At 33.2% G+C, this 26,482-nt stretch overlaps 1 protein-coding gene across 1 annotated transcript in view; it reads left to right on the plus strand.

Annotated features, from left to right (window-relative positions):
• Positions 1 to 10,575: 10,575 nt before the first annotated feature.
• RALYL (RALY RNA binding protein like) overlaps positions 10,576 to 26,482 on the plus strand; it is a gene marked incomplete at both ends in the record, with an annotated part of 341,755 nt that continues 325,848 nt past the window's right edge. Inside the window, one exon of the mRNA XM_081265866.1 lies at positions 10,576 to 10,831. Coding sequence (XP_081121992.1) covers positions 10,576 to 10,831 — 256 coding nt within the window. The remainder of the gene's footprint in view (positions 10,832 to 26,482) is intronic.

Here is a 26,482-nt window from a genome sequence, read left to right on the forward strand (position 1 = left end):
TGCTGAAGGAAATCCACCAGTTCACCTCTTGTAGGACATTTATTTATATTTTAGGGGAGTACAGGAAATTTCAGGGTAATGTTTGTGGGATTTAAGACCTTTAACTCCAGGGCCAGTCTGCCAAAGCAACATCAATAATGATTGAAAGTTGTTCATCTCTGCAGGCCATTTAGTAGCCTACATGAAATCACTTAGTGGTCTAAATTTAACTCCTGAGGGAACTGTCATGATTGACAGCTTGAAAAAGAGGACAAGAATGGAATGGACCTGTTAACTAAGAGCCAGTGAATTTCTCCTGTAGGTATAGCAGTGTTTACCTCCTAAAATTTAGTTTTAAGTGACCTGAGAGTTTTTAAATGAGGAAGATGTTTTTTCAGTGAAATAATATAGTGAATAAAGCAGATTTTTATTTCAGTGTATACCCAAGGGTTATCCTCTTACTAATTCTTTATTGCTAACACCATATAATATGAATTTAGCAGTGAATGTCATGTTCCTGCCTTGATTCTCCATATTTATCTTACTGAACTTTGTGAAGTGAACTACGCCATAATATTTATTATCAGGTGACTTAGAAAAAGTTGAATACAAATTTATGTTATTATCTACTTTATTTTATGTTATTTCGGAGACACTATTAGGAGTCTACTGTTTGGTGAATCTTATCATTTATTAGGAAAAAATTAAATAAGAAAATTAAATTTAAAAAAAATTAGGAACATTCTCTGGGCATTCTCCAGATACTTTATCAGCCATTCTCTCTCAATATAAGTTATAAAGTATGTCCTAGTAGTTTGTGGCTATTCCCCTCAATGTGACATTTGTTATGGTGGTGATGAGGCCTCTCAATGTGTAGTTCTGTACATTATAGTAATTGATATCTCCCTTAAGTAACTTGGAACACTTTTCTAGAAATACTCCAGATCCCAGAGGAAATAAGTGTGTGTTGTGATGGGGGGACTACTGCAAATGAGTGAATGTTTAATAAGCACCTAGACCTAGCCCAGTGGTATACAATAAGTGCTCTCTGCTTATGAAGTATAAACTAAGTGTTGAACAACTGTTTTATTAAGACTTATAGACACTTATAGACTGTTTTATTAATGACTTATAGACAGTCTTTTAAAATTCATACTCTCCTGTCTAAAACCATTTCAAGCATTTGCTACAACAGATATTAAAAAAAAATATGATATGACAAAGAATGAAGGCACTACTGATTACTGCCTATTCCCAGCCCAGGAAGGGGGCTTTTCAACAGGTTTTCATTTCCACTGGATACTGTTGACAGTCACAAACTGAGGTAATGCAGCCTCATGGTTCTTGCCTTTCTGACATATAATGGTTCAAACAGCAGTCAGTGCCACAGGGTTGTGTCTGTTCTTAATGCACCATCCCTGATAGTGTCTCTATAGTGCCAATCGAAAAATCCTCAATGGATCAGAGGAAGCTTGTTTCTTAATTGTTCCATTTCCTAAGACCCTTTTATCATAAGTGGGTACTGACCCTGATTGACCTATTTCCCTTAGTCAAGTAAGAGAGTCTCATGATTGTTGGTTTGACTTCTTAATATAACTCAAAACAATTTTCTGACTAGGTCATGTTGAGCAATGGAAAGTTATCCTAAAGGCATAATTACAATCAGCGTCTTTGACAGATTTGCTACTAAATGTTCATTTTGCAGAGGAGAAAGTGTTCAAGACTCTCACATGCACTAAACTTCCCAGAAGTATATCAATTTGATTATGTCACAGAGAATATGAATGTTACAGAGAATGTGAACCTTTGGAGTGGATATGTCTGAGTTACACCATCACATGGTTATCTCTTTGAATTTTATTGTTTTTAATTTAAAGTTGATGTTTAACTTTCTGACTTAAAGTTGATTATTTGTTTTTCCTTCTTTGTAAATTTTTTTTTCATTTAATTTAGTTATTGAACAAATAGACATGCTTATATGAGGATCTCTGATAGACCAGATATAATACCAATGATAAAGTTGCTTCTCGTAGAAAAATTGTCCCATTTTCCCTAAACTTCAAAACCACAAGATCACCCTTGGTTAATGTGAACTGCTATAAACAGAACTTTGTCTCCTCAAAATTCCTATGTTGAATTCTAACTTCCAATGCGATAGATAGTGTTTGGCCTTTGGAAGATAATTTGGTTTAGATGAGATCCTAAGAGTGAGGACCTTGTAATAGAATTAGTATCCATAAAAGAAGAAGTCAACACATGCACGCTGTCTCCACCCCTCCATCTCCTTCTTGTCCTTCTCCCTGTCCCTCCTGTTCTCCCTACCCCTCTTTCTCTTACCTGTGAGGACACATGATAAGGCAGCCCTTTGCAAGTCAGAAAAAGATCACTCACCAAGAACCTAAGGAGAGGGGAAGTTAGCTTGATCTCCAATTTCCCAGCCTCAAGAACTGTAAGAAATACATTACTATTGTTCAAGATATTCAGTATGGCACCTTATTATGACAGTTCAGACTAATACATCAATAAAGAAAAGAGTTTCACTATTTTTTTCCTACATTATTTGTGATTTTTGGCCTGACCTAGCCAGTATTCTTTCAGATTTGCCACATTTCTGCCTCTCAAACCACAGTAATGGTCTCTCGTAGACCATAATACTTTGAGTCTGCAGCTCTTTATTAACTGTTCCCCAAGTGAGAGTTTAATACCTCCCATTAATCTTTGTTTACAAAATGCCAACCATTTAGTAATTTGTATGTACCGAACTAATTTTAATCACATTTAACACAGAAGCTTATTAATATTCCACTTCTTACCTGCTTTAAATGTTGACTTACCAATATCCATTGATTTCCAATTTAGTAGTTAGAATAATCTATACAAAAATTAATTTTTTAGACTAAATGTTACATTGTCAATGCCTATATATTTATTTTTGCTTTTCACTCAATGAATTTCAATCTCCAAATGAAAAATACTTAGATCTTAATAATTATTGGTCTTATTCAAATCTAGTCTCTGTATTTTAGCAAATATTAGTTACTTACTATAAACAAATTAATACCATCCTTGTTTTTCTAAATAGTTTTATTTTAATGATTCTCTTAATAATTTCATTATATTTTGATGAGTTATTTAATGAAATATCATTTACATAATTTTATAGTTCTATTCACTGAGATTTTAAGCAATTTTTTCATTTCCCTAAGTCTTCATATTAATCAGTCTCATGAAATTTATCATGTCACCTTTATTTCCAACACAGGCTCTTATCAAAAATATACTAAATACCATTATTTGTTTCTAAACATAAAATAGTAGATAAAATGGAATTAGTTTATTACGTTCTTATATAGTATTATTGCAACATACCTCATTCACTGTCTAAGGAGCATAGTTTTGAAAAAGTGGACAAATTTAATGTGTATATAATCAATGTTATCAAAAACTTTATGAATAGTAAATTTTGCTTTTTCCATGACTGTTATTCACAAGTATAGAACTGAATTGAATTATGAAGATAGAAAACTGCTGAAAGATTGAGTTCTTAAATGTAGTGTTTTAATTCTTCCTAATCAACTATTGAATTGTTTACTAATCATTCACATATAACTTTGTAACACCAACATATTGAAAATGTAATCTGTAGTTTTAACAAAATACGTTTTGAACAAGTAAAATACAAATGGTTTTTCTTGCATTTCTAAATAATGACTGATGATATGCTTGGGAAGCTCCAAACACTACTTCATTTTTCCCTGAGTGCAAGGGAATTGTGTTTTTTTCTGTTATTGAAACCAGCCTAGCTTAACTCTGAACTTCATTCACTATTACAGATCAGAGTATCTTCTTTCTTGGTCCCTCCATTCCTCCTACTTAACCTAATGAATTTGAAAATACTCTGGAGTGTGATACTTTGGGAATAGTTGGCAGCTGTCAAAACTGCTTTGAGCATGCTTTTCAAATAGACACTTTCTGTTCTGCTAGGGCTAGTGGGAAAATATTAAACCATTCAGGAATCTCGTTGAGGATTAATAACTATTAATATTCCCCATCCTATTTGACCAAGGAATTTCAACACTGGTATTTACAATTAATAAATTTTTGCGGTTCATCTCAAGATATTTTTGTGACCAAAGAAAACTGGAAATAAGACAAATGTCAATCAAGCACACAAAGAATATGATCGTATAACTTTATTACCAAGCAAGAATCTAAGTTGTATGTACTAAGTTATTTAACAACGTAATAAAATGGGTGTTCAAATAATAAGCAATGACACTTGATATATAGATTGTGATAAAATATTTGTTCTAATTTATAATTTAGTTTCTAAGTATTAAAAAGGGATGAAGAAATAAAATTTTAACTACAAAAATGTCTTCATGTAGGGATTACATTTTTTCTTTTATGTGTATATATGACCATTCAGATTTTTCAAATTTATGTATATCCCATATTTTTACTTTCAAAAGCCTACATTTGGTTTGCTTCAGAAAGCAGTTCAGTGCTCAAGACTGGTATCTTCATCATAATTTTAAATAAGGGAGATAAAACCAGATATACTATGGTGACATCTTCATTGCAAACTGGAAATCACATTTTTCACAAAATAGTTTTACAGATAGATTTAAATTTTTTTTAAAAAATTATGTTTTAGTTGTAGCATTTCTATGGCATTCTTTTGATTTACTTCGTCCAAGAAGACATGCTTAAATAGTTTATTCGTGTTCTGTTTTTCCTTTTTCCTAATTATGAATATATGCAATTAACATGTTTAACAAAAAATTATCCTGGTACCTGAAGGTGAATTTTAAAAAATATTTGGAAAACAATTGTCCTTTTATGCAAGCTATTAATACCTTTATTTATTTATTTTTATGTAGTGCTGAGGATTGAACCCAGGGCCTCGCATGTACTAGGTGAGCGCTTTACCTCTGGGCCACAACCCAAACCCAGATTTTAAAAATTTTTGACAGGAAGTTTTTCTTAAAATCCATTGAAAAATTGTCACTGGTGTGGTGGATGTAAGTTATATTTTTCTAAACTATGGACCTTTTAGGTGGGGGTAATAGGGATTGAATTCAGGGGCATTCAATCACTGAGCTACATCCCCAGCCCTATTTTGTATTTCATTTAGAGACAGGGTCTCCCTGAGTTGCTTAGTGCCCCCCTGTTGCTAGGCCTGACTTTGAACCTGAGATTCTCCTGTCTCAGCCTCTGGAGCTGCTGGGATTACTGGCGTGTGCCACTGCACCCAGCTTGTGGATCTTTTTTGAAGAATAAATTCAGGCTTTTTATGGCATTCTTTTGATTTACTTTTTCCAAGAAGACATGCTTAAATGGTTTATTTGTGTTCTGTTTTTCCCTTTTCCTAACTATGAATATATGCAATTAACATATTTAACAAGAAATTATTGTGGTACATGAAGGTGAATTTAAAAAAATATTTGGAAAACAATTGTCCTTTTATGCATGCTTTTAAATTTGTATATCTTTTAATAATTAATTCAAATATTACCTGTTTTAAGAAGGTTTCTGTGATCTTCTCAGCTGGATATTATCTTATCTCCTCCCCATTCTAATTTGTGTGCTCTCTGACAAATTGCAACTGTAGTTTTTATATGTTCCATCTTTTATATCTTAGAGTACTTGGTGTATTTTAATTAATTACCTAAACAAAGGAAGCCATGTAAAGTGGAATAAGATGTATTTAATAATTTAGTCACAGATACAATGTGTAGTTACAATTTTAACCTGCTGCCTCTGTCTATATGTGATTCTTTTCTGTTACTTCTATTTAATCTCTATATTCTTAGCAATGTAAACTCTAGCATTTTCCTATGGTATTTATTTGAGCATAGCTCAAGAATCCAACAATAGTAACTTTCAGGATATAATTTATATTTTTCTTATTTTATTTTTCTGTATGTCTTAAATCATTATTTGGAGTTCTTAAATAGGGTATGTAATAATATTGTTGGTTGATTCTTTTGAATATTTGGGTAATTTTTTTGTTTTGTTTACTGTTTATTCTGTTGTTTACCTTTTATTTTAGTCTGAATGCCTCTAATATTTACATTGGAAATTCAGGACCACCAGATCTGGGGCAAGGATGTGATTTACTGTCTGTTAATTTTATATGCTCCAAAAAATATTTTCTCTAAGTACACTTTAGAGATGTCTGTAATTCATAAATAATATATCCTGTTGGGATTCAAGGATAGAAATCTCCCTCAAATAGCATGAAAAGCTTTATTTATTCTAAACACATTCTCTATGATTTTACAGAGGATTCACCGTCTCTGCTGGTATTTTCAGAATAAAAACTTTAATCTTTTAAATTAGTTCTCACATGGCAGCTACTTAAACTTTTTTGTTGTTCTTCTTAAATTTAACTAACACAATCATATCTTTCCTAAGTGTTCAGGACTAGCTATTCATTTTCAAAGTGTGAATTAGACATAAATAATTAGATAGTCTCTGATTTATGGTATTTTAGGGGGCTGAAACCCTGTTAATCTTTCTGTGTAGCGCAACCCTTTAGAATGTGATCTTATTTTAATTAGGTAAATTTAAAACTCAGTCCCTTAGCTAGTTACAGTACCTGCACTTCAGAAATCATGCATAATTAATAAATACATTTTTTGATAGTGCAGGTACAGAATATTCACATCATAACAGAAAATTCAATGAGACAACCATAGTTTACAATTTATCTTTTATTTTTATAGCACCTTTCATAGAGACAATTTAACTCATCCAAACTTCCAAATAAGAACCAAGAAACTGTTTTTACTGAAAAAAAATTATATTTCCCTTGTCATTTGTTTTGTAGTTGTAGCATTTCTTTGACTGTTATTCCCATTTTTCTGTAAGAATGTGAGCATTTTCTTAATGCCTCACAGCCCCAATTTTTCTCTTTATCACTGCTTTTCAGTAATTTGATTCTGATGTATCTAGTATGGGTTTCTGTGTATTTATTCTGCTTGGGATTCATTGAGATTCTAGGATTTGTGAGATTATCATTTTTATCATATTTAGAAGATTTTTGGCTATTATGTTTTTGAATATTTTACTGTTGGCTCCTCTGGGACTCCAGAGATATGTATATTAAATAGCTTGATACTGTTCACTGAGCTCTGAAGCCCTGTTTAGATTTTTTTTTTCAGTGTTTTCTCTCTATATTACATTTTGGTTATTCTCTATTCCCACAGCTTCAAATTTCCCTATCTGTTCTGCAAAGCTTTATCACCTGTTTATCTAGCCAGTGGTTTCTTAAAAAATTCTCGTGTATTTTAACTTTCATCTTTTAAGTTCCATTTGATTCATTTATATATGTTTCATTTTTCTCTGGTCATGGTCATATTTTTCAAGTGCCTAAGATCACTAGGTGGTTTTGATCCAGATTCTGGAGATGATGCATTTCATGTTGCTATTTTTTTTTTAAATTATGCTTTTCTCTGATAGGCATTTTCATTGCTTTAGTTCCATCACCTGGTTTTTACATTTTGCTAGGATTGGCCTAAGGATCATTTGTCACCATTAACTAAGGTCCACCAATTCTGATGTCTAAACTTGATGCTTCGGAAGTCAGTTTAGATTCTCCACTTTTGCTGGTAGGAACTTGAATAATTCTCAGCCGTTTTGGATCTTGAAATTCATTGGTTCACAGCTTTACAATATCTTTATATCCAGCCACATGGAATTTAACCCTTTGTATGCATGTCAGAGATCAGCATTGATTCAAGGGACAGCCTGAATCAGATTTCTGGAGTTCTCTTTCTGCATGGCTCTCTTTTCTTATAAAAACTGCCTCACAGGGATACGGATATTAGCTCAGTTCCTAGAATGCTTGCCTGGCATACAATCAATGCTAGGGTTCAGTTTTCAGTAACAAACACACACACACACACACACACACACACACACACACACACTGCCCCACTTTCTCAGATACTCTGTGCTCTATTCTCCATCTCCTCATTTCATGTCAGTGTCTCTACTTGCAAAACTTCTCCCCACCCTTTTGTATGCCTCCAAGATCTGAAACATGCTTTCCAGGCAGAAAACTGGGGCTATCCTAGGACTTAATTTATTTTCTCTCGGATGTCTTAGCTTTTCACTTCTTGTGGTTTAATGCCTGAAAAACAGTTGCTTCATCTGTATTTACCTGGTTTTCTAGTTGTTTGAGTCAGGAGGTTTAATTAAGTCCCTGTTATTTTATCATGATTGAAAGTGGAAGTCCTTCCTCAAGTGATTGAAAATTCATGTTACAGAAATGTACAAACCAAACACTAGACTAATAATCAAGTAATGGTACATTAGAAACCAACTTGAGTCTTGATTTTAAAGAATGTTGAAGTAATAACACATGACACCACAAAATAATTCCTTCATTATCATGAATGCTGATAGAAACGGGCAATTGAGTCTTTGTGAGAGAGATTAGATGCATATAGATTTTAGGGTACTTTGTAGCCATTAATTACAATTATACAGTTGACAGCTGGGAGTTTGCCATGAGGGTCACCCCATGTGGTAAACAGATGGTGTCAAAGATCACATGTTGACATTTACAGTGAGAACTGAGAGTCCAAATGTACCTTCCTATTAAATTTGACTGAGGACCACTGTCAAATACAGACCTTGGGGCTCTATAAACTATGGGTCTGATGTAATCCAACATTTCTTGTGTTTGCATCTTACCCAATATACCGCTGTCCAGAAAATAAAATGTCAACCATAAAAAATATTCACAATAGAAAATAACAATAATATTTCTGAAAATATTTATCACATGTGAACAAAAAGAAAATAATATGACATCCATGGATCATATTACTGACTTTGACCTGTTCTGGTAAGAAATGGAACCTAACACTAGATTATGTGAAAAAGCTAACATTGTTATATACACATACTTTTATTTGTTTTTTATTTCAGTTGATTCTGAGATTATTTGTCTTGAGATATACAATAGCTCAGATGACAGGAATTTTAAAAAATTATGACCTCTCCTTTTTTAAATCCTAGCTTGAGTAATTTATAAGGGGGCCAGTTAAATATATCTAAGCTGAAACAATACAAGGCAACATTATATTCTTCATTTCTAAAGATGTCTTAATTTTTATGTAAATGATTTAATGCTTTGTTTATTAAACTGACCTTCATTATAAAGACAAATGCATAATGTTGAGGGTCCCATTGGAAGTAAAGCCTTAATAACCACATAAGTAATAATTAACAGTTTTATCCAAAATACTTTTATGTTACTTGGTTGTTTTTAATTTAGGAGTATCTGATTTAAATGCATGTGGGATAGATTTTCAGATACCAATTTACATGCCTTTAAGACTTCTACCACCTTAATACTTAATTTAGAAATGTAATTTTAAATGGTTCTTAAAAATCAAATGCATTTATTATTTTTAAGAATCCTCATATAAATATGGATTTGTTGCTGACAAAATGTATCAATTAGCCAATGTTCAACAAGGATCATCAATGTCAGTGAGTGTGTTTGTCAACATTTCAGTTTCACCATAAGAGTTTCTTTAAATAAATAGGTACTATAGAAGATGATGTCTGACAGAATATATGTGTTTAATAAGTATAGGTGTTAGGTGAGTTTTTAAGACCTTAAAACTAAATCCGTAAGTCCTGGAGTACTTATGGATTTAAAATAAAAGTTTCAATAATAGTTTTCAAAATAGGTTGGAGTAAGCACAATTAAGCATTCTCCTAAGCTCAGAAAAAAATTTAAAAAAATACTAGCAGTCCTTAGGCCTCTTATTAAAGGGATAAAAAATGAGGTTGAAAATAAAATTTCAATAGTTTTATCAATTCTGCCAATTTTCGGGTTATTGATGAACACTGATTATATATGCTTTTTAAAAAAATTGACATTTGCTATTGGTTCAGTTAAATAACATGTACAGAATTAATTCTAATTAAATCTCTTATCCTCAAGATTATGCTTTCCTTATGTTAAATTTTCTAATTTAACTTCTGATTTTAATACCTTCTTTTTTTCTATTCCACAGCCTTTAATGGAATCAACTGTTGGTTTCTGATAATAGGTTTCTGATATTGAAATAGATAACATATATACCTGTTATAGAAAATGGAGAAATAAAAATGCATGTTCTCCAAGACTAACTGAGGTTATATTGCTATGTTCCATATTTCATCAAACTTTATTCATGTTGCATTTTCTTTTCTGTTCACATAAAAAAGGCAATTTATTCCTCAAACTTTATTTTGCAAAAATGGTCTTACTTAAAAAATAAAAATAAAAATTCTATGAAATGTTCAGTCTTTATTTGGAAATGAATTTTGGATAAATGAATCAGGAATTTATTCAAAACATTATGTTAAGTATTTTTCCCCTGCATTTAGCCATGCAATGTATACTTTTTATATTACTATTTTTTTTTCTCAAGAAAATCAGTAAAACTTTGGGATTTGAGTTTTCCTGAGTATAATATTGAAGAGCTAAAAAAAAAAAAGCCAGTGATGCCTAGGAATCTAATTATTTACTTTCTGACTGTGTTATTTTGTTTGTTTGTTTAAGGATTAAAACAAGGTGAGCCAACCATGACTGGCAAAACACAGACCAGCAATGTCACCAATAAGAATGACCCCAAGTCCATCAATTCTCGTGTTTTCATCGGCAATTTAAACACAGCCATTGTCAAGAAAGTTGACATTGAAGCCATTTTTTCAAAATATGGGAAAATAGTCGGATGTTCCGTTCACAAAGGTTATGCATTTGTACAGTACATGAGTGAGCGGCACGCGAGAGCTGCAGTGGCCGGGGAGAATGCCAGGATCATCGCGGGTCAACCACTCGGTAAGCCATGTTCCCTTTCAGATTGCATAGTAGGTTTTCTCTGCACGCATCTGTGTATGGTTTTGTCTTTGCAAAGCCAGCATCACTGTAATATCTTTTTCTTCATTAGCCAATTATAGTGCTTGAGTATTTATAGATTTGATGGTTCCTTTTGCATGTAGGTATCATATTTTCATGCAAATTTATAAACTTGAGATCAAGGCTGCTTTGTAATATGCTTTGACCAATGTTAACAGAACATGGCAAATAATAAATTTGCATCACATGTAACTATATTTTCCTTAAAAAGGTGTGTATTTTCCAGGTAACAGTAGACTAAGCAAAACTTTGCTTATTATAGTATTTGCTCAGAGAAGCTAATTATTTTCTTTATTTCTAATTTTTATTTTTGGTAAGGAAGAAGTAAAAATATAGTAAAAGGAAACAAACCTTGTAGAAGAGAAAAAGGCACTTAACTCGCCACTCTATAGAGTTAGAAATCTTATGTATCACACCTGTTCAATCATGTATAATAAACAGATATGCTCCTGATGTCCAAGGAATAACATTGTATTTTTTCAGAGAGAATAATATACTCTAAAGTAAAACTCAAAGACTGGAGAAAATATTTTTCAATTAATGTATAGGTAAAAGTAAAAATTAGATAATCTTTTGGTGTCTCCCCACATGTGGAATAATACAATCAATATGTCAATGATTACATCTCTTTTCCTGCCCAGACTTGTATATCAGACTGATTATTACACAACATCTACTCTTGACATCCAACAGGCACCTCAGAACAAACTCTTGATTTTCTATACCTCACTCCTTCCAAGCCTAAACTTCTCTCTTACAATAAATGGAACCCTTATTAATTCATTACTCAAATAAAAACCTAAGTTTCAACCCTGATTCATCCCTTCCCTTTACATTTCAAATATAATCCATCATCAAATTTGCTTGCCAATATATTCCAAACCCAGTCACCTTGAAGGCCAGCTCACGAAGGCCTCCATCTTACATCAGTGGACTATAGTGAGAATCCCCTAGCTTTTCTCTTTCCACTCTTGACATTGTCTGTTAAAAACACCAGTTAGATTATGCCGGTTTCTAGTTTCTAAGGCCTTATCACATAGAATAAAAAGAGCATTCTGTATTTCACCTACAATGCCCTACCATTACATCCCCAATCTCCTTCTCTCTGCCTTCCTGTGTCATTCTACTAAGACTATCCACCTGGATGTGCCTCAAGCCTTTCAATTTGTTCCTATTTCACTGGCTAAAGACTTGCTAGTCCCTCTACTGGTTATTTGCTCCCTGATTCACTGTATGCTGTGCTCAAAATTTACCTCCAAAGACAGGCTGTTCCTGACTAGCCTACCTAATAAAGTAGTCTTCTGCCCCCTAGCATTCACTGTATATGCTGTGATTCAGCTTCCCATCCTTCATAGCCCTCATTAGTATATGATTATAAGTTTTAATTTTTATATTAATTCTGTCCCATTCATACACGTAAAGCCAAAAGACCATATGAAATAAACGAAAGTATGGAGACACCAAGTATGAAGAGTGTTAAAGAATATTATGAGAATTATCAAATTATATAAGATACTTAAGAAAAATGTTTCAGAAGGCATGGAATTCAGAAAAAAATGTGAAGAATAAGATAATAGTTTTTGAGAAAAGATACAAAAGATATTTTACTAACATGGCTGCTATTGTAAACCCAAAAGTAATCATTGCAAGAATATAGTTTTTATTTACCTTATTCTTGTTGAGTTTTCCCGTATCTTAAAGAAAGGTAATGCTTTTCATTAGTCAGTTTTTCATTTATCTCTTTGTTTTCCATAATGTCTCCATATTGCTTAATTACCTTCATACTCTGACCTTTCTGTTTTTTCTAAGTTGAAATTCCTATTTCAAAGCCACATTTCAACCAATTTCATTGAAAATCCCACTTATTGTTCGTACCCTGATTGTTGTGAACTAGCAGATCCTTGTGGAAATGTATTTAGCTATTTCTGATTAAATAATATTAATAATAATTTGCCAAAAAATTTTAAATGACAAATCTTATTAGTCGCTATTTTGATGCTATAAGTAAAGGGACCACTGAAATATCATCAGCAGGTGAATGCTATGTGGAAATGTCTTAGTTAAAGGAAAACCCAGAAGTTTGTTGGACAAATTAGTATAATTGATAAAAACTATACACAGGCATGTGTGTTGATAGTCTACTCAAAGAGATCAAGTTTCAAATTAAGAAGATAAAAGAGAGGAAAAAGTGAGGAAAAGCAGGCAAGATCCATAAAACTATAACTAGTTGGCATAGTGGGTGAAAAAGAGAAAGAATCAAGCATGAGCTTCATATTTCTGGTTTCAGCCCTGCTGGTCTCTAGGATGGGTAGTGTTAACAATTCTCTAAGCTGATGCAGAATGATTTTTAAGGGAAAGGGGTTTGGTATAATAAGTTCATGAGTGAATGTACGCTGTTAAGGTTATGGGCGTGCCTGAGGGTATCCACGTATGTTAGCAAATTCTTATATTCATAGACCCAAAACTAAGTGGACAGATTTGGACTAAGAATGTATTATGAGTCAACACAAGTAGTATTAAAGCTCAGAAAATGATAAACTCACCAAAGTGGAGCAGACAGAGTGAGAAGAGACTAGTAGCTAATAATGAATCTGTGGAGAAATCTTCGGTTCCCTGAAAAGAATGAATCTGACATAACTTTTTTATGTTCATATATGACATGACCAGTGAAACTCCATATTATGTATAACCACAAGAATGGGATCCTAATTAGAATAAGTTATACTCCATGTGTGTATTATATGTCAAAATACATTCTATCGTCATTTATATCTTGAACAAATTTTTTAAAAAAGAGAAGAACATTTCTGATGAACTATCTGCAAAGATCTGAATCAAAACTGTCTTCGGAGGTTGTGCATGCATGCTTGCAGGGACTGCTCCCAGGGTCTGTCCTTGCGTCTTGTCTTCCTTGTCTTCCTGCCGTTGCTTCCAGCCAGAGTCTGCTGTCCACCTGCAAAAGGTAAAAGGAAACTCGAAAATGACTTGTACTATCTATTTTTCATAGGAGAGGTCACACAAAGTATCCTTTAAACAAAAGCATCATGTAGAGGTTAGAGACTAAATTTAGATCTGTGCCAAATTTTATGTATCCACTAATTACACAGGCTTGATTGCACTTGTTCTAGAAATAAACATTCATAATGTCTTTATTTTCAGATTATTTCACTGTTACAATTGTTAAGTTTGCAAAAGACACAATTTATGAACTTTAGAATTTATCTCTTAATGGTGGAAGGAACAGAGCACCCAGAAAATTTATCTGTAGAAATCATTCGTATTTTATAACCTGTAAACAGGTCCTTGTCTTTACTTAGCAAAGTCTGGTTAAGAAAAAGAATGCAGAAGATAGAAAATGAGGTTAATTTCATTCACATTTGAAAAGTCTTGCAAATGTGGATGGAATTTCAGGTAGGAGCAAATTTAATAAGGATTGTTAACTTTAAAGTAAATGTGGTACTTACACTACTTAATCCCAATGCTGAAGGAAGTAATGGAAGTGATTTTGTAAAGAAGAAGATGGTAGAGAGAGATACTCAGCATCTCTTATAACAAATGCTTGTGATGACCTATCAGGAATGTCTTCAGAGTAATGAATGTGCAATGTGTCCTTATCGCCAACTACCATTTGTATCCACTGAAGTTCTCAAAATACAAATTCTATCATGTCACCCTCTGATTAAAATTTTCAGGGACTTCTCATTGTACTCATAAAAAAGACTGAGACCTTTGCTGTGGCCTGCGACATGACATCATCTCTTGGTCATCTGTAGACTCCCGTCACAGATCACAGTTTTACTCAGTATCCCATCTAAATTGATGTCTTTCAGTTCCATGACGAATGCAAGTTCTTACCCTGAACAGGGCCTTTGCACATCTGTTTTGACTGCCTGGAATGTCCTTCCCTACCAAGCTCCAGACCACCTTACTTTGCTTCCCCATTTCTTCATTCCCTTTACCTAGTTATTCATTCTTCAGATCTTGAGCTAATGTTCATTAGGTAAATCTATTTTGCTTGCTCAAGTCTTGTTGAAACGTTTTACTTCCCTTTCTTGCAGGTATGTTCTTTTCAATTGTGTTTTTATAGTTATTTTGTAATTGATATTGTGAACTCTTTCCCTCTAAGCTGTAAATTCTATGAGGGTGTGTGTGTGTGTGTGTGTGTGTGTGTGTGTGTGTGTGTTCTTCTTAGCTTCTAGCTGAGTATTCACACTTCCTTGGTAAAAATGTTCAGTAAGTAGATGCTGGACCAATGGCTGGGTAGGTGGTTATTGTTGGAATGAATGAACTTGACTAAAAATGTTTTTCCTCTCCTTGAAAAGTACACCACAAGAAGAAAATCAAAAAGGAAGAAGAATAAAACAATAAGGAGGAAGAAAAGGAGGAGAATGGGGCACTTGCAAGCTCCCTGGATGGCTAGAGATGGGGTTGTTGCTAGGAGAAGGCACGGATCTCTTTGATGTAGGATTAGTTATTCAGAACCTCAAAAGCCAAACTATTTATTAGGCTTATTTCACTTTTTTTCTAAGTAGAATCCAGTCCTAAATATGCATCAAATATAAACTCATCTTTATTTTATTCAAAGGTTAGAGTTAATGGCATATTGGTTTAAAGAAAGATTTTTATTCACAGACAATTTCCTACACATTTCCTAAAATGTTGTTCTTTCATAATTCGAGTCATAACTGGATATTTACGTTGTCAAAGCTGTTTCATGAAATCTCTTTCGTGCACATGTTGTCTTCTTTGGTTTTTACATTGCTGAGAGGTGACTCATATGAATATTTACACCCATTCTTCCAGGTAGGAGCTTAAATGAACTTGCCCTCTATCACACAAATGGTGGTACAAAAATTCAAACTCACCTTGGCTAACCCTCATTGTTTTTGCTATTTATCCTTATAGATAATTCATTCCATATCCTACACTTTATCATCCAAACAGTGATGATTTTGAGAGTGGAAAGGATTGCTATGATGTGGAGACAGGCTTAAATTATAATCACCCTGGATGAATGGGAAGGTATGGTCACCTTCATTATCTATTGCTTTGTACTTAAACAAAACTTGTCACCTTATTTGTTCTTTCTCATAGGACAAATATTGTATAATATATTAACTATGCCAACTTCCTTATCAGAGAAACTCGAACATTTGAGTAGTTAACACACACACACACACACACACACACACACACACACACACACAAATGCATTTTTTCTTCACCTAAAATGTAGTCAGTGTCCAGTAGAGGAGAAAGAGTAGAGGGGGAGACTTAGTTCTTGTACTTCTGGAGACCAGGCCATAGAGAGCTCCAACATCTTTCAGTGTGTGACTCCCATGGTCTCCTTGGGAAAAACATCCAACCAGCAGATGGATTAAAGACAAAAGAAAGACAGTGGTCTGATTCTTTTGCAATTCAAGCTAGAAATTAGTGCCCCTTATATCTGCTCACATTCCATCAACCTCACCTAGACACAGCAGGAGACAGCCACTTCCTGTGGAATAGTATGTCTTCGTTAAACAGTTTCTCTACTATGTGCCATTCACTGAGAATCGGTTTTTTCACCTATATAATTGAAATAGTTGTCCTTAGTTCATAAAGTATAATGCAGAGCTGATATTTTTATAAAGAACTAAAGTCTTACCTGCATATAGTACATGCCATGTGGTAAAATTTTGTACATGGAGATGTCAGCTTCAGATGTTATCTTAATGATAAGGAAAATCTTCTCTCTCACTTTTTTTTTTTTACTGTGCCATTCTGTACTTTAAATAGATGGTTTAAACAGTAACTGCTGAAAATAAGACAGCAGTATAGATGATTAGATGGTGGGCGCTGACTCTTCAGAGGAGGAAAGACTTAAAATCACTACTAAGAGGGTGAGCAGGAATGGAAAGGTAATTCCAAGTAGATGAAGCTTTATTCTCAGAGTCCTAATTCAGGCAGACAAAAATGGAAAAAACCCTGGGAATGAAGAAGCCAACTTATGGAAAATAATGGAGGGAAGGAAGATTGATGCCAAGCTGTGAAGGGTCTTGAATAGCATTCTGTTGAGTCCAAGTATGGAGAAATGCTTATGATATTTTGTATACACAGTACAACACAGATTGACTTCAAAGGAACACTGGATGTTGGTTGCATATTCTTTGACTTACTGTTACGTTCTTCATTATGTAAGGTGTCTTTTGTATATATAACATTTCCTCTATTGAGATTAGAAATTCACTCATTCATTTATCAAACAATTATTAATTTTTATTTCAGCCTAGGTACATCAGCATACATAAGCTCTCTGGGATTAAAGATTACACTCATATTTAGCCCGGTGTTACCAGCTATTTGCTCAGTCTTCTATGTTTATTTATTTGTGGGTTTCTTTAATTTAATTACCTGTAGTCAAGTAGTGTGGTACCTACAGTTTGAAATTCAGGGGAACTGTATGTAGCAATACATGTATTTAGTATAGTATTTCTCAACTTCTGCAATGTTGACATTTGGGGCTTTTATTTTGGAAGCCTTCCCTGTGCATTATAGGATGTTTAGAAGCATCCCTGCCTTCCACTGGCAGATACTAGTAACATTCCTTCCAAGTAGTGACAAGTAAAACTGTATCTAGGTATTACAAAATAACTCCCAAGCAGTAGAATTGCCATCAGTGAAGAATCACTGTTTTAGACTAACTAATCATACCAAAATAACCAAATACAATTCATTTATTTCAGGAAATGTTCCAGCAGTTTTAGTCAAAATAATCTATATGAAAATCATGCTTTGTAATTTTGACAATAACTCACCATTTATAAGGGTAGATCTTTTCCAGCTGAAAAAATAAAGTTCAGTGGAAGGAAGCACCTTAGAGAAATTATAATGAATTTGTGACCATAGCCTACTACTTACTGTATCACCAGTTTGATTTAACCTTTAAAAACACAAATAACAGAAACAAATTGATCCCCCCATACAGTCCACATGTTTATTGCATTTACTGACATTAAGTTTTAAAAATGAATTTTAAAAGGTCCTTTTCTTCTTCACATATTTAACGTACTGCTTTTTAGGTGGCTTTTTTTTTCTCTCTCATTTATTCTCTCCATTGGATCATGTCCAAACAGCTTCAGAAATCATGAAGGAAAAGAAAGCCTTGTGAAAGTACTAAGTGAAAAGCAGTGAGTTCTGAGATGACTCACTCTGTTGATCTTTAAACCAACACTATTTGACTAGAGCATGCAAAGCTTGTTAAAACAAAGTAGGAGTTGTGGTGTCCCTTGCTGATATCCTAACAAATGCCTCCGTCTACCATTGCATCTATCCTATTGGTTTGGGCACATATTATTCTTCTGCATATGCCCTCAGGTACGAATTAGATGCAGAGTCTGAACATCCAGAGAGGACAGATTGACAGAGGTCCTGGGGTGAAGTGACAGTACACATAATCATTTTCGACAATGTATTCTATTGCAGAGGTCCTTAAGAAGCACACAAACCTAGTGGGGATTTCTAAGTCATGTAAATCTTGTAGAAAACATCTAAAGAATGCTTCAGGTAAAAAGAACACTTAGAAAAACACCCTTATATAACTCCATTACCATTTGGACTGACGAAAGACAAGAAAAAAAAATGTTAGCTTTGCCCTTGTGACCAAAGAACATATTGTCAAAATACTTTTCTCAACTTGATAATCTCACAAAGCTTCCACTTGCCAGGACGTAAATCAAAAGTTAATCCTTTAGCTAATTTGAATATTGTCAGCAATAAGCATAAGAAAATATTTTAATCAGTACATCTTTGAATTTTTTAAATAGTCTTTAAATTATTCAGCATTCTTTCTTTCTTCACTAAGGGAATGTCTGATGTCTAATCTGTATGCTTTGAACATCCAATTTTCCAAACAAATTTTATACTATACAGACATTCAAAATGGTCATCAATTGAAAAATACTATGTGTATGCTATATATAAATGCATATGTACATATATATATATATACACACACATATATAGTTAAAAACCCATTCACAAGGCTATGAAGGGTCTTGAATAGTGTACAAATGAGTATAATTTACAATGAGATGTTATTCAATACAATTTACTTTGTTTTCTTTATTCTGTAATTAATATAAATACCTGGCCATTTGAAATAAGTAGTTTGTAGTAAAATCATTTTTTATTTATATATAATTTTTACTCATCAGCCTTCTTAAAGAAATTTAAGATACATCTTGTTGCATTTTTTAAAAAATGATCTTTCCAACATTCTTCATGGAAGCTAGATACTAGATTTAGCTAATCTCGTTTTACAAATAAGTAAATCTAAAATACTGAAAATTAAAGAGAGCATGTTTTCATGAAGACAAGTCTCAGAACTTCCTGCTACTATTTTCAAAATTACTATGTTACCCTTAATTGTACTGTCCAAAGTATACATAAAATATCTGGTAATTAATTAAAAAGTCTTTATCCTCATCCTTCACTGTCACCAGTTAATAAGCATTAAAAACAATACTCTGTGGGCTATAAAGTACAACACGCATTTCAAGTTTTCAGTAATTAAACAGAGCTACTTAAAATGCCATAAACAAATGCTAATTAGCAAACTTCTACGATGGACTGAATTATGGAACTGACAGTCTGTCAGCTAGGAAAATACATGGCCCCACATAGGATGGAAGGCCTGGGAGATTTGCTGAATGCTTCTGAAATTGGTTTTTTGACTCAATCACTGAACCTAAGTTAGTGAAAACAGTGGGTAGAGACTGTAATTTCTTCAGCATCACTGGAAGTACCTGAACATCATTTGGAAGGGTCTTTTTAAATAGTTCCGACTTGTTATTTAATCCCTGTAACAGCTGGACAAAATAATAAGTAAAATACAAAACCCAAAGCTGTTCTTTAATCCTGGGGATAAAATGTCTGAAAATCACTTGTGAACTAATTTCACAATGCTTTCCTACCACAAACATTGATTCTTTCAACACTACACGTAGAGTCGTATTAGCTGCTTACCAACATATATCAAGATCCAAAAGGGACCCAGAAATACACTGCCCCCACCAATATAAAATATAGAGTAAAATGATAATCATGACTCTTAGAGGATATTTTGATTCTGAAGTAATATATCTATTCATGAAAATAACATGCAAATATAGGTCCAAAAAGATATTTAATATTTATTTAATAAATATGTAATGAAGATCAAGTACCCTAAAAGGATAAAGGGTGTTAAGTTTATTTGAGGAAGACTTATTACAGCAATTGTGGAATAAAATGTGTACCTATGAAACAATATACAATAGGAATTGGAAAATTCAAAATAAAATATATGTAATACACAACATCAAGTGCTAGCTACAGGAATTTTAAAAAGGGATACACTGTTGTAAATTTGTTTAAAGAAGTTCATTTACAAATTGTAGGCTTGAATTTAACTGTTCATTTATTTAAAGTAAGGGCCAAAATTTTGAATATTGATTTCTTAGAAAATGCTTAGATGCTGTAATTCTTCAGTTATTTGAAGTTAAACTAAAACACAGAACTTGAAATTTTAGCTTTCAGTGTTTGTGGAGGATGGAGGTTTAGAGTGCAGGCTCTGTTAGAGCCCCAGTTCTCCAAGTATCAGCCCTGTCATTATGGGTGATTTACTAAAGGTCTCAGTGTTTATAAAGTGGAGATAATGCAATAGATATTTAGCTTCCTGGAGATGTCTGTTCTGTGTAAGATTGTATACTCTCTGTGGTCTGATCTCCTCGTTTGTGAGGAGGGAATGGGCTTAGGTGATCTCTAATCCCAAAGATACCTCACAGCTATTATGGCTTGTGTTTTTCTGTCTGCTCAAGAAATCTTCACCTGCTCTGTGGCCATTGAAGACATCCTTCTTTGTTTCTGCCTAAGGAATTTTTTTTGTCTTGTTTAGCTTTGTTTTGTTTTACACTTTACATTTAGTTTTTAATACCCTTGCAATTGACTTTTGTGTGGTGCATGATGGTGAACAAGATTGCTTTATTTCCACATGAATATCAATTAATTCCACATGCTTTTATAGAGAAATTGTATTTTTTTCCCACTGCCCAGAAACGTCAGTTTGGTCATGATCCAGGAAGATACAGAGACAGAAAGATATACTCTCATACACCTATAAGCATATATCTTAGATTAGAAATAAATAAATATGTGTATATGTGTGTGTATATATATATATATATATATATATATATATATAAAAGAAATATGTTGTAAAAAGTACTGATACTACCATAAATGGTGCCATTTTGGACATATCATTCCCTAAATGGTCGTTATGGGTATTACTAATATACTTTTTGATCTTCTAAGTTCATGTATTAATTAACAATTTATTTTGGATATCTTTGAATATTCTATGTGCATAACAGTGTATCTTGCAAATATATTTTGCTTCTTATATTTCTCTATATACATTCTTTCTTGGTCTATTTCATTTGCCAAGTACCTCCAGCTTAATATCAAAGTGCCATAGTTGTAGTGGGTCTCTTTTTCTCATTACATGAGAAAACTGCCTATATTTTACTTAAACAACTGTGCATAGAACTTTTTTGGTTTTGGAAACTCTATCTCCTGTTAAGGAAGTTTTATTCCACTCTAGTTATCTAAACCATTTCTATAATGAAAGTGCACTGAGTTTTATTAAATATTCCTCATATTCATTGAAAGAGTTTTTATTTTCCTCTTAATTCTATTAAGGTGATGGCTTATAATGATTGACTTTGAATGTTAAATAAGTTTTACATGCCTAGAATCAACCTGACATGATAATAATGGTTTTATTATGATTATTTTTAAGTGTTCTTGATAAGACTTTATCCTATAGTTTTTTTTTCATATTATGTCATTGCTGGTATTGCATTGGAGAAAGCACTAGCCTAATAAAACAAATTTGAAAATGTTTCTTTTTTATTCCTCTTATGAGGAAAAATTCGCATATGATTACTGCTATTTTTCATAATACTTGGAGAACTCATCAATAATGACATTTGAATCTGGAGTATTTTGTAAAAATATCTTTAATATATATTCAATTTCTTTATAGACATAGTATTATTGAGGTTTTTAAAGTTTTTTTTTCTTGTGTTAGTTTTGGGGAAATAAGCTTTCAAGGAATGTGCTCAGTGGATACACATTTTCAAATATATTGCATGAAATTGTTTATAGTATTTTCTTATATTGTATTGTCATTAGTGTCTTTAAGTGATGCTCTTTTAGTTTTTAATTCAAATGTTAATAATTTCTTCCTTAACCGTTTTTTAAAGTCAGGTTTGTCATCTATTCAAGTAATCAAATTACAGCATCATATATTTTCTCTCTTGCATGCTTGTTCTTGTTCCCAAAATTGCTCTGTAGTTTTATCTTTTTATTATAAATTGACAGTTTATAATTGTATGACTTATAAAATACAGAGTAATTTTATGATTTATGAATATGGTACGGAAGAATTGAATCAAGCTAGTTAACACATTCATCACCTCAAATGCTTAACTATTTTATTGTTAATGTGATAGACACATTTGAAATTTACTCTCAGGAATTTTGCAATGTACAATATTCTATTATTAACCATACATATACCATGCTATGCTGTCAGATTATAAAAACAAGGAATATAAAACTGAAATTCTGTATGCTTTGGCCATCATACTATTATTGAGGTTTTAAAGTTTTTTCTTGTGTCAAATAAACTGTCCAAGGAATGTGCTTTGACCTCTCCCTACCTCCAACTCTTAACTTCTGTACTATTTTTCTACTCTTTGTGCTACTCTTTTCCTAATTTTTATGAAGAATTGGAAAATTGGCTTTCTGCATTTCATATTTTCTAAAGACAGTTTAAGTCTGTAGCTCTCTTTGACCTCAGCTTCAGTCTCTTCCCTCAGGTTCTTATATATTTTTTAAGATCATTTAATTGATAACCTTTTTCCGATTCCTTTTGATCTTCTTTGACCTATTGGTTATTTGGAAGTTTGTTACTGAATTTATTTATTTATTTGTTTGTTTGTTTGTTTGTTTGGTACTGGGGAATGAATTCAGGGACACTCAACCCCTGAGCCACATCCCCAGCCCTATTTTGCATTTTGTTTAGAGACAAGGTCTCACTGAGTTGCTTAGTGCCTCACTTTTGCTGAAAAACTAGCAATCCTCCTGCCTCAGTCTCCTGAACCACTGGTATTACAGGTGTGCACCACCACACCAGGTTTGAATTTATAATTTTTTGAAATTGAGTTTAGTTTAATACACAGATAATAATTAAGTTAATTAAAATGTACTGAGACCTTTTAATAGCTTTGTACTGGTTTCCTAAGTGTTCCCATATCCAATTGACAAACGGCTTATGTAATCTGTTCTGTGCAGCTTTTTCTATGTGTGAAGCAGGCAAAATTTTCTGATCAATTGCTCTGATCTTATGCATCATTATTGGGTTTTTTTATCTTCTTTTTCATCAGTTATTAGAGATTACGGATTCATCTACTTATCCTTTTAGTTATTTAAATTTTTGTTCTACATATTTGAACATTAGTATTTAGTAAATACAAAGTAGGAATTATTGTAGTTTTCTTATGTATTCATCCTTTAATTAATATGATACATCTTATAAGTAGTAACTATTTTTGTCTTAAAAATTTTCACTAACCTTAATATTGCTGATCTAAGTTCCTCTTAATTAGCATTTATGTGGTATATATTTTTTCTTTTTATTTTAATTTTGATGATTTCATTTGTTAATATTTAAAGTGTGCTTCTATGCAGCATATAATCTTTTCAAAACTCATTGTGAAAGTCTTTGTCTTTAATTGTGATAATCTATTCACATTTAATTATGGTTGTATTTGAATTTATGTCTACAGATTCATTATTTTTCTATTTGATCTATTTTTGCACTTTTCTCTTGCCCTTTTTAGATTAACTTTCCTTTATAATATTGCAATTTCCATTCTGTTGGTTTATAAGTTACATATTCTTTACTATTCTTATATTATTATCCAAGAGATTACAGCAGGTATCCTTGATTTATTAGTGTAATGTAAATTATATTTCACACTTCTTTCCAGAGAACCTTAGGTCCACAAAACCCTCTTAAGCACATTCATCCCCTGCCTCACCTTTTTTGTTAAAGCTAACATGAACTTAATTTTGCTTATCTTCTATTTTTTAACATTTTATTCTGGAGATTTTTAGGGTTACATAAAATCAAAGAGAATTGCATATTGCATTATGTCAGTACTTCTCTTTTCATACTTTCCTCTTATGATTTTCTTTTTGTTAATTTTGTTAAAGTGGAATTCATAAAAGATAAATTGAGACTTATTGATATGTCCTTAAGTCCCTTGATTCCCAATATATCCCCGGCTTTCCCTTACATTTTATCTTGAAGATGCATTTTATCCTGTGCATTTGTCCTATGTAGTTTCATAAGGTCTACAATTTGATGATGGCATCATTTGAGATACTTCTCTGTTCCCTGCGTCTCCTGGAAATCATTGGTAATACCTACAGACTTATCCATGTTTACATGGAATTTTTTAAAGATTTCTTCTCAGTGACTGTGTGAACCTTCCTCAGGAGGCACAGGTCTGATTTCCTTTCCTTTGTGAGGCCTACAGCAACTGAATATGGTAATCAACTCCTATCATTTTCCCTTTGTATATCTGCTGGAAGTATTTATTCTAAAAAGAGAAATGCTTTTATTACCTATTTGGTTAACTCAGGTTAGGATTTTATTGGGGGGGGAGTACAGTTTTTTTTTTCCCTTTAGCCTAGTGTTCAAAATAGTAAAGCACTTCTGAATTATTCTTGGAAGGCTAAAAATTAGTTTTTATAAATGTTAGTAATTTTATAACATAAGGGATTAAATACAGTTTATTTCAATCCCCAATAGTTATCACAATTATGACCAAATTATTCTGGCACCATATTGATGATGGTTTCTGGGTCATTTTGACACAACTCTATTAGTCTTTGATAGTTGCCTATCATTTCTGATATGATAAAATGTTCCTGAATCATATTATCCTGCTCCAGTTCTAATAATCAGTCAGTTCTTCTAAGAACTCTATTACTCTTTAGTGGTAAATGTTATTTAGACCTAATATTCAGGATACTGAGGATGCTCATTAACCTCATCAATGTTGCATCTGTATGTCCTTCTAGGATTGCCAAATCTCACTTCTTGATGATACTATTATAATTACTCATTTAATTATCCCACACTGCACATAGACAAAATTAAACCAGTACCATCAACACCATTATTATTCCTGCAAACAGTGTAATGTCTTCTTATTTGGGTGGTGCTTTTTTTTTCCACAGAGAATATTCTACCTGGTAATAACGACAAAACTATTATGTTATAAAGGCAGTTAGAGTGGTTCTTCTTTGTAAAGTTACATCACCAAGTAAATACATGGTTGTTTGATTATTAGGGTTGATTTTCCCTCACTTAATTTTGCTTTAGAACTCTGTATATGTTATGATTCCAGAATCAAATTAAAATGAGATATATCAGAGGACAGAACAAGAAGGTGGCTAAGATCCTCCAGTAACCGTCTCCCCACAGACATATATGTTTAAAAAGGTATTAAGACACCAAGTACCTTCACAAGATCTAAGGAAACCAAGTGATAGACCATCATCATGCCTGAGTTTAGTAAAACAAAAAGAATAAATACATTTGAGAAGGTGGAAAGGAAAGAGTTTCCAGTGTACCTTTTCCCCAAAACAAAGCAGTGTGCAGAGAGATGTCTCCTGCTTGAGGGAGAGATTTAAAGCCTTACACTTAAAACTCAGCAGTTGACCCAACACAGCAAATTTGGTGCCAGACAGAGCCCTTTTATTACTATCCCCAGGCCAATACCTGCAAATTGAACCACTGGAACTGCATTAGCCAGGCACCTAACTGCCCCCAAACCCCTCCTTTAAGCTTAGTTGGGGCGGAGGGACTCTACCCACTGGGGAGCAGGGCAAGAAAGCTACCACAAGATATTGCTTTGGAGCTCATTGCCAAACCTGGTGAGATCCATCATCATGCAAAAACCACAAGGCCTCTGTACCCAGGCTAAAGCTTTCAAACAGCACCCTTAGACCTGCCCTGGCATCAGGCATAAGACTGCACACTGGCAGGACAGACCCAAGTTTTGGCCTGCATCAAGATCAGCTTTGGAGCATGCCTAAGACTCCCTCTCCCTACACGATGCAGTTCCCTGTGACTATTGAAAATTAGGTGCAATCCAGCTTTGGAGGCAAATAGACTGAGTCTTTACCACTACATGCACCACAACTGTGCACAGACAAGACCCTGCAGATAGAGGCTCTGGTCTGGCCCTGGTGGGAGACAGAGACCTGCACCCTGGAGGGATGGAATAGTGTTTTTGCCTGCATCACTACAAGCTATTGTGTGGCCATGGATATACCCTGAGACTCCACACATCCTTGCAGTTATGAGACTTGGCACTGCATCAGGCCTGGTGATTAAGGGAGCGTCTTCATTAACACTGCCCAAATCTCTAAATTCTGATAGCACAAAGTGAAGCAAGACTCCATTAATTA

The sequence above is a fragment of the Spermophilus citellus genome, assembly GCF_964194105.1.
Source record: "Spermophilus citellus genome assembly, chromosome: 14".
NCBI classification, from domain to species: Eukaryota; Metazoa; Chordata; class Mammalia; order Rodentia; family Sciuridae; genus Spermophilus; species Spermophilus citellus.